Here is a 15,055-nt window from a genome sequence, read left to right as displayed (position 1 = left end):
ACTTTTAAAAATCAGACTGTGAATGGTGCTGAAAGCCAGTCACTTTGTAATATTCTAATGACACAGAGAGAGGCACAAGAAACAAAAAACACAATGAGGCAGGTACTTCAGACACTTTGTTTTACTTGTGTGGATTTTAAAATACAGAGGTCCTGAGAGTGAATTTTTGCGAGATATAGTTTTGCATGATTAATTTACAAGTGATTTATTACCATTCTGCATTTTGTAATCTTGTACACAAGTTGTTTCAGATTGCTTTGAGTGCTGCTGGTACATTTACTATGAATGATTATGATCATTCAATAAACAATGGGTGGACAGAAATGTCAGTTTTCAGATCTTTAATACTTTGAACAGAAAATTTGCCATTTTACCAGGACTGTCTCCTAAATAACAGACACCCAATCTACAACCAAAAAAGCAAGTTTGGTTATGCCCAACCACACCCACCCTGCATCAGGCAATACAAACAGACACAGAATCAAAGCTGCAGATTCTCACTGCTTGTGTTTACTTTGAACCTTAACAAAGGCCTGTTGTGACGAAGCCCTATTTAGAAAAGTGTAATCTTCATTCCACATGTTTTTGTGGAATAGCCATTGTGTTTTGATTCAGACATTTATCCTGTGTTACCACTAGAGGTCACAGTTAAGTTACTGTACAGCACAATTGCAGAAGTTAAAAAACAAATCTAATACTTATTTCCTCTGCTATTCAGTCAGCTGTGTCCGTCCATAAAATGCACATGTTGTATTTACGTTGAAAACCCCACCGGCATAGCATTAGGGTTCTATTCTCAATGGGTCCAGATGTAATTTTTGATTTTTGCCATTGATTTTCTGAAAAATTGTCAAACTTAAAAACCTGATTAAAAAAACATTGTGCTTTCCAAGTGTTTCTGCAAGAGATCTGTGAAAGCTGTAGAAAACGAATGAATTTCTGATGAACTAAATTGTTCTGGTTGTCCCCATATAGAAGGGGAGAGGTGAATGTAGATGTCCAGGCTCACCAATCACCTTTGTGTGTACTGGTCGATAGAGACATCCCTGTAACAGCAATACATCAGGCAGGTTGAAACTGTCATTGACAACAGCCAGCGCGAACCTGTTCATTTATTCTACGCAGTGGCATAGCAGACAGACAACCAAAACAGCATGCTATGTCCCAACAATATCTCGCCTTTTTTTAAACAATTTTTTAAACAATTTTTAGTTTGCTGCTGTATGTTTGCACTCAGTCCAATGGAAGATATTTCATTTTCGGAAAGAAACATTGACGTAGGCCGCCTCATGTTGGAAAGAGGTTTCACAGATGAATTGAAGTCTTGCTCATTGTTCGCAGTTTTTCATTTTTAGTAACAGTGATGAAAGTGGAGCAGACGTCCTGTTGGTTTAGGTGTTGGGTGACTGTGTGAAGCAATTTCATCTCTGCAGTAAACCCTCCACATGTAGCTGCCTTTGTATATTTCTCAAGGGTTAACACTCTCCATAAATTGAACAAGAGAATCACCAGATGGCCAGCTCTGCGTTAGGATAGCATTTGCAGTGCTACTGAGTCCAGTAGCTTAGTCTGATACTTAATAGTATTATTATAAAGATGTAATAACAATGGTAATGATAAAAAATATTATTTTTATTATTACTAATGGCCATAGCTGCAGTAGAGTGATATTAGTACTAGAACAGGAGTATTTTAGTTATGCAGAATACCTTTATTCAGCTTTAACTTAGTATGTATGACTAGTTTACAGTACTGTATGCCAAGATAAAATGGAGAATAAAATATTTAAATGATTGACATGGAACCACAAGTAATCCATGCAGTTTTAAGCTCCTTAGGTTAAAGTGGGAATAGAACAGTTATGCTAGTTATCTGAGAAGTTTACACACTTATGATTACATGCTTTTAACTCAAATACCTTTCCCTTTGGTAACTCATTTACCTTTGTTGTTGATGGGCAAAGTACGTGAATTGAAATGTCATCCGGGAAACACTGGTATACAGCAAAACTGGTGTTTTCCAGGAATCATTGGGACCTGCCTTGATGTGTCAGTGAGACCAAAAGGTCAAGATTGAAGTAAGATTGCCTTTGCCTTGACCTGCACCTTCATGGCATGCCCTATCACGTTTAGTCTGTCACTTCCTCTTTCTCTGGAACTATTACTAAATAAAACACCTTCCCAGGTAGCTGGTGTGGTTTACAACAATACAATAAATGCTTTCCTTTGTCCATACCAAGAGTATTGAAACAATCCCATGATTTCTTGACAACCCATCAACATGCTGCCGGCGTGCACAGTTCTCATCCAGCTTTATCTGACCCCTCATTAGGGCACCGTCCTCGCTGAGGATTGTGGGTATTTCCGACAGACCTGCAGGATTTTCACATGTTCAGATAGAATGCCTGGAATCTGAGTATCATTTCCTCCCAGCTAAATATCTTGGCTGCCGTCTGTGGCCGCGCTGGAATGGCGTGTGCCTACACGGTGTCACACATCTGGATGAAATCTGGGGGCAAAATATACACACAGCGTTTTGAGAACTGAAAGGAGCGAAAAGGCTACACTGTGAGAGCTAATCGGTGGTCCTTACTGCTTTAAAACTGAACACGCTACAGTACTTGCTGTTAAACTTCTTAGTAATGCATATTAAGACAAATTAAACAACAAATTAAAGGGCTAGAACAATTCATTTAAAAGGAATGCAGTTTAATCATTTGAGGCAGCTAAATGTGAGAAGAGGATTTTGACGAAATAATGAGGAAAACCTTTATTTCATCCTTTTTGTCAGCACAAACACAACTCATCACATTTCTATCTTCCCGGATTTAGAGGTTAACTCCAAGAATCTCAAACCCAAATCCAAAATAGTGTTAAAATGACAAAAGCCTGTCAAAGGCTGTCAAGTGTTAAAATGGCAGCCTAAACAAAGCTAACTCATTAACAGCTAATTTGGAACAAAACCCAGTTCAGAGTACCTACAGGGAAGGCTGAGAAGTGCTAATGTAAGTGAAGGCATAACACAAAACAGAAAAACTATCAATTGAAAGCTAACGATCATTTGTTTAAAGACTAAAAAAAATGTCTGACTATGCCATTAACAGGAATTTATTGTGGTAACAAAAGTACAGACAAATATTCAATGAGGAAAATTAATCTGCAGTTAAGGTAAAATATAATTCGTAGGTGCAGGACTGTGGTGTGCAAAGACGGATGTATGCTGATATCAGGCTCGTGCAGACTTTTTTTTTTTTTCCCTGAAGCTGTCAGGAGCCACAGACAACTTTCACATTTTGTACCAGTTGCCATCTTTACTTTGCAGATTTAGATCATCGTGTAAGAAACACACCCAAGGCGAGAGGTGCGTCATACGATCGTCTTTCCATACAGGAAAGCAATAAATCCATTAAGTCCAAGCTGCTTTATGGTTTCTGGTATAGTGTAACAGCAGATTCGCCTGTGTTTTAGAAGCATGCACCATTAAGACTTCTATCTCTCTGTCTCTATAAAGCAGTGAAGTATTTCTGCTTTTGAGAACTGCATATAAATCAAACCTAGGAAACCTGTTTCCTATTTGTAAGGCACAAAACCCCACTACTGCAAGTATAGAGGAGACTTGGCTCTTGGGAATGGACCATGCTTGCAAATGTTTTCCTTGCAGTTCTTTCCTTTTTTCCATTTGAGGAATTACTCACATACATTTACATTATGTACACAACATCTATGGGTGTGTGCTATGCAAAATGGAATTGAGCATGGCCCTACACAAGTTTAGCAGTAGCTAAATAAAGCATCCGACAACCCACAGCTGCACAGGAACAGAAAACGCATTCACATTGACATCAAAAGGGTTGTTTACGCTGAACAGACTGCGCGCTTGTCTTCGAGAATAACATGGCAGAACTCGCACAGCACTGTACTTCCCAGCATGGTGCTTGGGGCTTGTGAGTTTCTAACTTAAAACCTGTCAGAACAGGCTACATATTATAACAACCAGACACAGAGTCTCTGAAATCAAAGCACGCTGCAGACCCCTCAGGGGCTGATCCACGGCATTTGGCACAGCCTATCACAAGAGTCTCGTCTGAGTATCTTACTGGAACAGTCTCAAATGGGGAAAAACAGTAATTAAGGTCACACGTCATGAGGAGCAGCCCATGCACACACATTGGCCAAGCCTGTTCACTTTCAAATACTGCATTCTGGGAAAAGCAAAGTGACCAACCTTATAAACAGGAAAGACTGATGCATGAAATATTGCACATTAGACTACCCACAAATGCCACCATAGGATTAAACAGTTGCCAAGAGATGAATATGGTTTTTAAAAGGTTCCGCCCGAACAGGGAAGAAATTTAATGGATCTATGGGGAACAATTTTGGAGAGCATGCATGAAGTGTGAAAAACAAATATCATACATGTATGATCATGCATAAAACACAAAACAAGATAAAAAACATTTATATGAGGTTAGATCTGTCCCAGGACTCTTGTATTGTTGTCACTGCTCTCTGACTCTAATAAAATAATCTAATATGGTAATTTCATCATGCTTTGTCTGTTTACTCTGGATGAGAATACTGCCAGATCAAAAAGCAGGGGAAAGTAGTGAGTGGCTGTTTAGTTTTTAATGTCATTGTAACAGGCTCACCAACATAATACAGCTGGATATTTGACAGAGAAACTCAAGTATTTTCCTTTCGAGTGCAACAGCAATGCCTTATCTGGATTCCAATCAGCAACATTCAGAATGTTGCAAATCATTTTTGCTGACAGCCATGCTGTGCCGCAACTAGCCACTTCCTTTGACCATATCTGAGGCCTTTAGTTGTCTGATTGTGACAACTAAAGGTTGTCTGATTGTGTGTCTTCCTGGCAACATGGAAGACCACTTCCACATCCATGTAGTCTGTTGCTTGTCTGCAAATTATAAATATATGCATTTCACTGAAAAGGCACCCGGCATTACAGATAAACTGTGTATGCAGAATGATGTCATTGTATGGAGTCTTTATGGCTGTGATTACTGACTGTTGTAAGGCTCACAGATAAGCTTAAAGCTCAGAAAAGACAATGAAGGAATCTTTGATCTGTTTACCACATACATAATCTACAGGAAACTGTCTTTAGATTTCCGTGAACAGACTTTGGCTGTGTCGTTCTCCTCTGTAATTAGTATATGTTCAAAGTGACGAGACAATACACATTTACCAGAAATAACCTAGACAATGTAACTTAAATTTAACACTGTTTAAAAGGCCACAATACATGTTCTCATTGTCAGTATTTCTATACTGATATTTATTAAATTTCAGACCTTTTTGGAACCTTACAAAGATATATCCCCATAATATGTGAGAATACAATGAATGAATTAATATAGTATTCCTCCTTTATATCAGTCAGTCATATTACATTACAACACAATAATTCCTAGGGAATTTATGTAATTGATTTTGTATGTAATGTTTCACTCAGAGTATGTTTCACACCATCTGTGAGTGGTTACCGTGATAACTTTTCCATTAATTCAGTTCCATACCTGTGGTTTTATGGACTGCACAAATTTAAGCGTGAGGCATGACAGAATTCAAACTCACCTGGGGAAAAACTGCGCAGCTACACAATATATTCATATCCTCCCCTGTCAGAAGTTATTTTAGATGGTATGGGAAAGCAGGTGTTACCTTGCGTTCACTGTTTTGTGTTTCAGTGGGACTTCAAGGTATTTCAATATCTGGAGCGGGAGTGAATTTTTCTAAGAAAGCCAGGGTACTTTCGATTGTCAACATGCTATTGGACAGATGAATTTGGACCTATAGTACCTCTTGTGACTATAATGCCACTCCAGAAAATATTGCTGGCAACAGAGGTAGGTATTTGAAACTGAGGACAACAGACTGGCAACAGGCAGCCTAACTGAAAAAGAATGTTGGGCAGCTAATAACCATTCAATTTGTATGTTAGTGTCTCTGGAGCAAATGTTTCCATGGCAACATGGGTAACTTAAGAAATAAAGATCACTAGGGTGAAAACTGAAGCTAGTCACAGAAAGACAAATATCAATACATAAACGTACAGAATAAATGGGTGTTAAACAACTTCAAACTTAAATTTGCCTGAGAAGAATGACAGTAGTCTCTCTTTCCTTGGTCCATGGTCAATGATTGGCTGCAATGTTTTTCAAAATGTCTTCTGGAAAGGAAAGTAGTCACATGATGTCTTTCTCTATTCTGATGGGATGATGTCAAAAGTTGCCACGTTTCAGTTCAAAATATTACAGCAATCACTGCTGGCAACACTGTCCCCCAAAGTTGCCAGTGTATCATTTAAGACTAGGAAAAGAACTGAAATCTTTCAGGATGACATAGTAAGTACTGTATCCAATATCTCCTGTCCTCCACTGTCTCTTACCACTATCCTATACTATGCACAGAGCTAGGTAGCTAGCTACTTTTAATTGGTGGCCAATGCCTGTTGAAGTTGAAAGATGAATTAGCAACCATCACTATGGCTGTATTACAATACAGCAGGGGAAAGCTGCCATGCCGATGTTCCAGAGCGGTGATATTGAGGCATTTGGACAGTCAATGTGGTTTCATGTTTCCACTAATGGTTATCTGTACAGAAAGCTCATGAAAAGTAAGCTACCCATCTCTGTAATTGCAAATTTGGACCCCTTCTATCACCAAAAGAAAGATGAACCCTTGGGACAGTGACACAAATCACTCTGGGGCCTACAGGGTGAGCATCTTTATAAAAATGTCGCTGAACATACAGGGCAAACTGTACTGTCGCCAACAAAACGTGCATTCATCACAACCTCACTGTATGCTGTAATCTTATTGTAGCTAGCTACTTAGACACAGTATGCAATCAAAATCATTTAAAAGTCATTATATTATGTCAAAAGAACCAAACATGGTGACATCAAACACATCCATTCTTGGTTGAAGTTTTAAAGGAGAATTTTATCCTGAAAGTGAGTGCTTAACACTGCCCTCTACAGGAGGAATTGGTATTGGTGATTTTGGGACTTAAATGGTTACCTAAGTAAAGATTTCATGTAAATCTTTTTTCACCAATTCATGCTGATGAAAAAATTTGCACAATGCTCCTGTGCCCAAATATATTCATAAATTAGCTTGTTTACCAATAACATAGTTGTGCCTGTCGGTCAGCTCACCAGCACTGTACTGATGTCTTCAATTGCAGTACTTGCTGTGCTGATGTCTTCAGTCGGTTCAAATACAACTGATTTTTTTTTTTTTTTTTTAATTATATAATATGTTACCTTTCTGCTGTGTAGGTGTGTGGTGGATAATTTACAGTTTAGAGTTTTTATAAGGTGTGCAGTTAAATGGACTGTCAATCAAAGTGAACTTTGACTATTCGTTACAGAACACAAATGCTGTCAGTCCACCAGCTGTAGTGTTTAGGAATTACATGCTTTACATCAAAACAAATTTTGGTTTTCCTGTTTAAAATGATGACAAATGCATACAACTTAAACATGAAAAGATTCAATTATCTGAATTTACCACTGTTTGAATGTTCTCAGGTTGTGGACCTATGTTTTTTTCTGAGAATGTTGTTTTTACCATTGCCAGATGGAAAAATGTGTGTGTCTGACTGCTGTTGAAATTGTGGCTCCAAAATGAGAACAGCAGTCACTTAAATCGTGCAAAAGAGTGAATATCACAAAGGTAGCTCTCTGGACAATGGTTTTTCAGAGTGTACATGCATTGAGTGATTGTTAAATATTTCACTCTTTTCTGTGCCTGCTATGCTGCCTCAACATCTGACATTTGTGAGAGGCTGAAAGGGGGAAAAAAAAAACCTGGCTGGAAATTGGCAGCATGGATGTGGAATCAGAAACCATTTCTGATCCTTGTCCAGTTTGCTATTTGTATCGCAGTCGTCTGTCAGTGACATCAGACCCCAGACCTTATAAATGAATGAACTCAGCAGGCAGTTTGCAAACACCAGCAGTAATACCACCACAGTGCTCTCAGGGAGGAAAATAGCCGGCAGAGCCAGCCAGCGAATGGAAAGACAAGTAGGACACAGTGTGTCAGCTTGCTTTTTGCTTGTCTGCATACTCACACAGGTGAGGCCCGATTGCTATCTCTTTCTGGCGCATGTATATCTTCACATATACACAGTTTTGGTAGCTGTTAACTCGGCTTGCATCTTTTCATCGATGCTTTAGATATTAGACATCCGCTGGCATCACAAGTGTAAACTGAAAGCAACCTTCAGTGGGGAAAATGCGTTCATCAATTTCATATTCTGAGAATAATTTCTACTATTCTGTCATCAGTACAGGTGCTGGTAACTGAAAAGGCATAAAGAGCTAGACAGTGGTGATTGTAAGGGTAGTAATTCTTTGGCAGCAGGGCAATTATTGCTAATTACTGAGTGTTCAGAGATTGTGCAGATAAGACACTTTTTGTTTCTTTCTTGCTGTTAAAGACATGCAAAATCTGTTCTCTCCAGATGAAAATCACAGCTAAGGTCTAATGTCAGGCTTTAGTCTATGGGTTTGGCAGCAATAGCCACTTGTAATTGAAAACATATTTAGCTTGAGAGAAATATTATAGAGATCTAGAGGCTTTCTAGGATGCCAGAGGCTTCACACTGTGTCTATGTGTGATGGAAATTGCATGACCCTGATTATCTGAACACAGCAAAAATGAAATCTCATGAAAGTACATATTATATGATATGATGCTGGGTTACGGTTATTTCTAAAATGAAACTGGAAATGAACTTGAGCTGGCTTTGGAGCTTAATACAAATTAGAATTTGAAGAAAACAAAAACCCTGGTAATTCTACTAACTAAGAAACTTAATGTATTATGGGGACCTGGTTAATATATGTGCACTGAATTCAAAGCATTTCTCATAACTTCACACATGGACCCCGGTGTCAATAACCAACAAGATTCCACACACTGGAGTTTTCTTATAAGACTTTGCTTTCTGTTCCTCCCCCCTTTATGCACATCATTTCTATGGTGCATTAGCCTTGAGCATAAGTTAAGTACAGTACATTTCATTGAAATATTACATCTCCACACTAAAGGGAAACCGAAGAAACCCCACATGAATGATAAGGGTTTCCTTTATGCCTTAAGTGCATCACTCTTTAGTTCTTGGGTGCAGGAGCTAAGGAGAGCATTTACAGTGTAAAACTCTCCTTGTATCAGGGTGCCTGCCAGCGATGTGGGGGTCCGTGTCAGTGCCCCCACCCTGCGCCCCGCTGCCCCGCTGGGGTGTCCCTGGTGCTGGATGGGTGTGGCTGCTGCCGGGTGTGTGCCCGGGGGGTGGGCGAGGCCTGTGACCGCAGGTTCGAGTGCGACCGTCAGCAGGGACTGCAGTGCGACTTCAGCGCCAGCTTCCCCGGCGGGCCAGGAGAGTGTGTCCGTGAGTACTGCTGTCTCCATGAGGGGCGCACAGCAGGGCCTGGTGGGTAAAAAAATGCCCATCCCGCAGCCTCTGAAACACACAGGGCAGCGGCGCTACTGTAATCAGGGAACGGTGCTTGCTCTTCGTAGGAAATGCCAACTAGTGCGTTCAACAGGCTGCAACAGGCCTTTGACTGAAATCCAAAGTGAATGCCTATCCTACATCCACAGCAAGTGCTGACACATTTCGCCCAAGGTCCATTTTGTGCTGATGACATATTTTAGAGACTTGGTGCTTTTGCTCCTTGCTGTTTGAGACTGTAGGAGAATGCATCTGTGGGTTTTCATATTCTGCATCAGGCAAAGGCATGGGCAGCCCTGATTTAGAGTCATCCGCACCCCCTCTTCACCACACCCCACAGGCACAGTAGCATGAGCCCGATGGTTTGTTGCGCAGTGGTGCACTTGCTCACAGACTTGGTGCAGCAGCCGAGCCGCTGAGGGTACGCTGTTCGGTGACGCGCTCTCGCCCGAATCCTGCCCCAGGTGAGGAGGATCAGGGCTGTGAGCTGGACGGCGTGGCGTACCTGGAGGGCCAGGTGTTCCAGCCGTCGTGCAGCCTGCGGTGCCGCTGCGCGGGAGGGGGCGTGACCTGCGTGAGCCTGTGCGGGGAGGACCTGCGGCTGCCGGGCCCGGACTGCCCCCGCCCCCGGCGGGTGCAGCTCCCGGGGAAGTGCTGCAAAGAGTGGGTGTGTGAGAGCATGGAGAACGCTGTCCTCCAGGACGCCCTGACAGGTACCGCCTCTCGCCTGGCAGGCTGCTGACAATCACAGCTTCAGATTCCTGTAATGGCAGCGAGGCATAGTGGTTAGGGGGCGGGGCTCGTAAACGAAAGGCTGCTGGATCGATTCCCCGCTGCTGCCGTTGCCTCATTAAATAGTTGTTGTTGGTTCGATTTTCCCCACTGGGGCACCGCTGCTGTACCCTTGGGTAAGGTGCTTAACAATTTCCTCAGCAAATATCCAATGTATAAATGGATAAAATGTAAAAACTGTAACCTATGTAAGTCGCTCTGGATGAGAGTGCCTGCTGGATGACAAAAATGTAATGTGATTGCACGATTTCAGCAAACCCTATGTGCGTGTTAGGCCAGTAGACGCAGGCTATGCTGTTACTTCTAGAATGAAGGTCATTCTTATAAATATCACAGCCATCACCAGTACTCTATATTGTGACCTAAAAACTGAAAGTTCATGTCACAAACACTTAATACAGAATGTTCTGAGAAAAAAAACTTCCATTTAGTTCGCAGGTCATGGCCACACATTGAATTATGCGATGCTAGATTATGAAAATATATTGCCTCCTGTAGTTTTTACCTTGCTTTCAATGGAAGGTCTTCTGAATATACAATGCAAAAGCCCATATCTCTTAGATTAAGAGAAACCTTTGATAAAGAAGGTTCTGTTGGTATTTATTTGTTTCTGCTATTGTTGAACAGTGTTCTTGTAAATGTCAATGACAGATAAAATATGTCAGTGTCAGAAAAATGCAATGCTTACAAAATGCATGACTGACAGTTAAGAACAAAGCACAATAGTGGTAAGATTGAATGTCCCACCAAGCTTCCATTATTTATCAGAATACACTTGTACTTGCCAAACAACGATTAGCTACGAATAAAACCCAGAATGGGAGGTCTTAACAGCAAGAAAGCTGTGGTATTTTCATTAATGTGATGCAGTAAGTTATGTCAATACTGACAGAATATTTTGTTCAGAAATGTTCCTGCATTCAAAGCAAAGATGTTTATTCAGCTGCTGAGAGTTGTAGTTATGCCAAAGAATGTGAGAGTGTTATGATATACCGTTTAGGGGATATTAGCGTTTTAAGAAGAAATATGCTAATCAGACAGATTAATCCTGTTTCAAGTATTTGTTGGATATTATCACTGTTCCAAAGTTTAACCAGCTTATCCACGGCAACTGTGTGGTGAAGGAAATATATATTAGAATCGTACTTTTAAGTATTCCGTCCTTTAAAACTATTAGAAACTTAACCTAAACCCCCAGCCCGTCAACGAGAGAGAATATCACGGCTGGAGTTTTTGTCAATGTCATCATGTTAAAGTTTGTTGCAATGCACACGTGAACAAAGCGTGGCTTCAGAGCTGGTCTTGGCGTGGGATCTTTCTCACCTGAAGCTACGTTACGGCAGTTTCAGAAGCGTTGTTTCCGCTGTTTACGTGCGTATGTGCGGCGCTGCGGTCACAGGCGCTCCGCGCTGATAAGCGCTGCAGCCAGACCCGTCTCAACACCACCCGCACAGGCATTGAAAAATTCCCCATAACAAAGAGCTGACGCATTCAGGATGAGCCGCATAAATAACGCAAGTGCTGCACAGACACGATGCTGGGGGTGCCGTCCCGTTAGTCGTGCTCTTAATTAATGTGTTCGCTGCTCAGCTTGGATCCATCGCTGTGCCGTTTCACGTTGGAATAGAAAATCCATTGAGAGGTTGCATTGACTCGTAAACGTCCAAGTAACACAACAGCAATGGTAACGCAGAAAACTAAGATGTTACTTTGCGCAATTTCCCCCTATTTCATAGGACAGGTGACATTTCGCCTGTTATTTACACTGTTTTAACTAAATGCACATTTTGGAGGGAACTGAATCTGGAACTGGAACTGAATCAGCATTCTTTCCCATGAGTCCTCCTCGCTATGTCACTCCCACAGAAGGTGAACGTGAGGCTCCAATAGAAAACTCAGGCTTTCTCTTTAGCAGGCAAACTCAAGTTTTATAAATTTTTGGTGTTGTAAATATCTGCTTGCTGGTGTGTGTGTGTGTGTGTGTGTGTGTGTGTGTGTGTGTGTGTGTGTGTGTGTGTGTGTGTGTGTGTGTGTGTTTCTCAGTCCGCAGGCCTGACCTGGCAGGCCACAGCCAGAACCCGGGTTCTAACTGTATGGAGCAGAGCACCGAGTGGAGTGCCTGTTCCCGCACCTGTGGCCCTGGGGTGTCCAGCCGCGTGTCAAACAGGAACCGGGGCTGTCGCCTGGAAACGCAGACCCGCCTGTGCCAGGTTCGCCCGTGCCACGCCCGTCCCCACAGCGCCCCCCTGGTGAGTGGCCACCGCCTGTCTGTCTGTCTGTGCGTGTAAACAATGCCTGGGCAAGTTTCAGTACATCAGTCATTCAGCAGATGCTCTTAGCCAGAGTGACTGACATAGGTCACAGTTTTACCCATTTATACAGCTGGATATTTACTGAGGCAACTGTGGGTTGAGTACCTTGCTAAAGAGTACAGCAGCAGTGCCCCAGTGGGAAATCGAACCGACAACCTTTTGGTTACAATCTCCTCACCACTGTGCTACACTGTCACCTCATTTCAGCAAAGGGTGGTGAATAAGATGATTGATACAGCATTTCCATATGTAGTGAGGCTCGCAGTTTCAGTGAAGTTTGGTGCTTTGGGTGGGACGTAAATGATAATGGGCTCTTGGGGGTAAAATTTAGGTGTTTATGAACATCATTCAGGCAAACAAAAGTGCTACTATTATGTCAGAGCTGCATCTTCCTTTGAATGTGCCGTTTTGTGCTTTGCTTTGTATGTATGTGGCTAAGGCTTAGCGTGTGGTCACAGTGGCAAAAAGATGCCCTCATGTGGTGGTTTGCAGATGTGACATTCACAGTTCTGTCATTTTTCACAGCCCTTTCCTTGCCGCTAAAGGACTGCAACCACATTCTAAAATTTTTATTCCGTTTCTCAGTCTTGGCAGCTCCAGCTGAAAGTATAATCCATCTGAAGAAGAGCTTCCTTCGTTGTGTACTTCAAGGGATGCTCCCAAGGGGTTTGCTCCTCTCAGGGTACTTTCTGTACACTAATGGTGGAACGGGGGGTCAGGGCAGCAGAATCACTGGCCATCTTCCAAAGCAGACTGAAGACCCACATCTTCAGACTGCATCTCTGTTCCACCTCAGTCCCCACTTCCGAACACCTCCTACTTGTATTACTTGCCGCTTATTTACTTGTATCACGGCATGTTATGACTACTGTGATCTAGTAACTGAGAGATGTACGGTAGTGCATGTTCTTGACTAGTTTCAGGTTAGTACCTGAAGGTTAGTTAACTGTGGGTTAGTTAACTTGTGGTAGAGCTTGAATGGTGGTGTGCTCACACTCGCTGGTCTGGGAGTCTTATTGTCCTGGTCTGACATTGTTGCTCATTCGACGTGAATGGATACAGTTCTGTTCTCTTGTGCTTGAAATCACTCTGGGTAAGAGCATCTGCTAAACGCATGTGATGTAACGTAACGTAACGCAGGGAGCTGATCTGAGATCTGCTGCCGTGTGTTCCAGGGAGCGGGCCGGTGCGAGCCGAGCTTCAGGGCGGCCGCGCCGGTGAGGATGGAGCACCAAGGCTGTCGCAGCGTACGCGCCTACAGGCCCCGGTACTGCGGCTTCTGCTCTGACGGCCACTGCTGCAGCCCCCACCGCACCCGCACCGTCAGGGTGGCCTTCCGCTGCCCGCGGGGCCGCCTCCTGCACCACCCGGTCATGGCCATCGAGTCCTGCGTCTGCCACCGCAACTGTCCCCGCTCCTAACCGCCGCTGCCCTCCAGGGGGCTGCCCCGAGCGTCTCTCTTCGGGTGCCCGGCCCCTCCCGAAACGGGCCACTTCCTCGCACAGGACCGGCCAGATCAAGCCTCGCTCTGAAAATCGGTGCATAGATTTCTCAGAAAAGCAGATGGCCTTTTTCAACTCATGGCTCCTGGGTAAGAATTTCAGCGGGGCAGGGCTGTGGTCGGTTCAGGCAGGATCTAGATCAGGCTAGATCAAGCAGGTTCAAAGCCTGGGTAGGAAAGTGCAGTTTTACACCTCAGACAGGTACCTGAGTTCCTGAATTCCAGAGTAAATATTCAGTGATACAAAGGTATACTCTGCAGACTTCTCAAGAGATTTCCACTAAGAAAATAAAATAACGTCGTACAGCACTGGGCTGAGGAGGACAAACCAACCTGCTACAGCCCTTCATGACTTGCCATCCACCAGTTACTGTTAGTCACCAGGTTTGTGTCTATTTTGAATGATGGTGTGCTAGATCACAGCTGAAGAGGAAGCCTGAAGAGGAACTGACTGCATTCGGAAATGGTGCTTTCAGGTTATAGAAGCGTCACGCCACATATGGGAACTTTGTATCAATCATCTTATTCACTACCAAAGTAAAACAGTGTATGTAGGTCCAGTCGGGCTATTTAGCCCAAGCGGAGCTTGTGTATCTCAGGTAATGGGAAGCTCAACTAGTAACTTCGCTAGTCAATATAATGCCTTTCATGGGATGGGGTAATCAGCCAGTCTGTAATAACTGTATGTAAAGACATTCATTGTGTCACATGCCAATGTCCTTCTCTTTTGCACGGCACGCTGTTTGAAGCAGTTCTCACTTCAGTGATGCTGTTGGGATGACAGCAATGCCATCTGTCATGTGTACTGCGCACTTATACAGCAGCAGTAGTTGGCCCCTTTTTTGAGGTTTCCTTACAGGGGAAAAAAAAAAACCCTAAGGTCTGACTCAAACACTCATATCTGTTCTATCTAGCCTCATTTCAATGTACAGATTTTGAAACCGGTCTCACACAACCA

General features: G+C 42.8%; 1 protein-coding gene across 1 annotated transcript; it reads left to right on the top strand.

The window, feature by feature from the left end:
* The first annotated feature begins 6,699 nt into the window (after positions 1-6,699).
* On the top strand, positions 6,700-14,017 carry LOC118779632 (CCN family member 2-like). The gene is made up of 5 exons (XM_036531808.1): positions 6,700-6,744; positions 9,213-9,429; positions 9,957-10,205; positions 12,328-12,533; positions 13,772-14,017. The coding sequence occupies exons 1-5, from the start codon at positions 6,700-6,702 to the stop codon at positions 14,015-14,017; spliced, it is 963 nt and encodes a 320-aa protein (XP_036387701.1).
* The last annotated feature ends 1,038 nt before the right edge of the window (positions 14,018-15,055 follow it).

This window comes from Megalops cyprinoides, chromosome 6, assembly GCF_013368585.1.
Source record: "Megalops cyprinoides isolate fMegCyp1 chromosome 6, fMegCyp1.pri, whole genome shotgun sequence".
NCBI lineage: Eukaryota > Metazoa > Chordata > Actinopteri > Elopiformes > Megalopidae > Megalops > Megalops cyprinoides.
The sequence above is the reverse complement of the archived record's forward strand: the minus strand, read 5'-3'. Positions and strand labels throughout refer to the sequence as shown.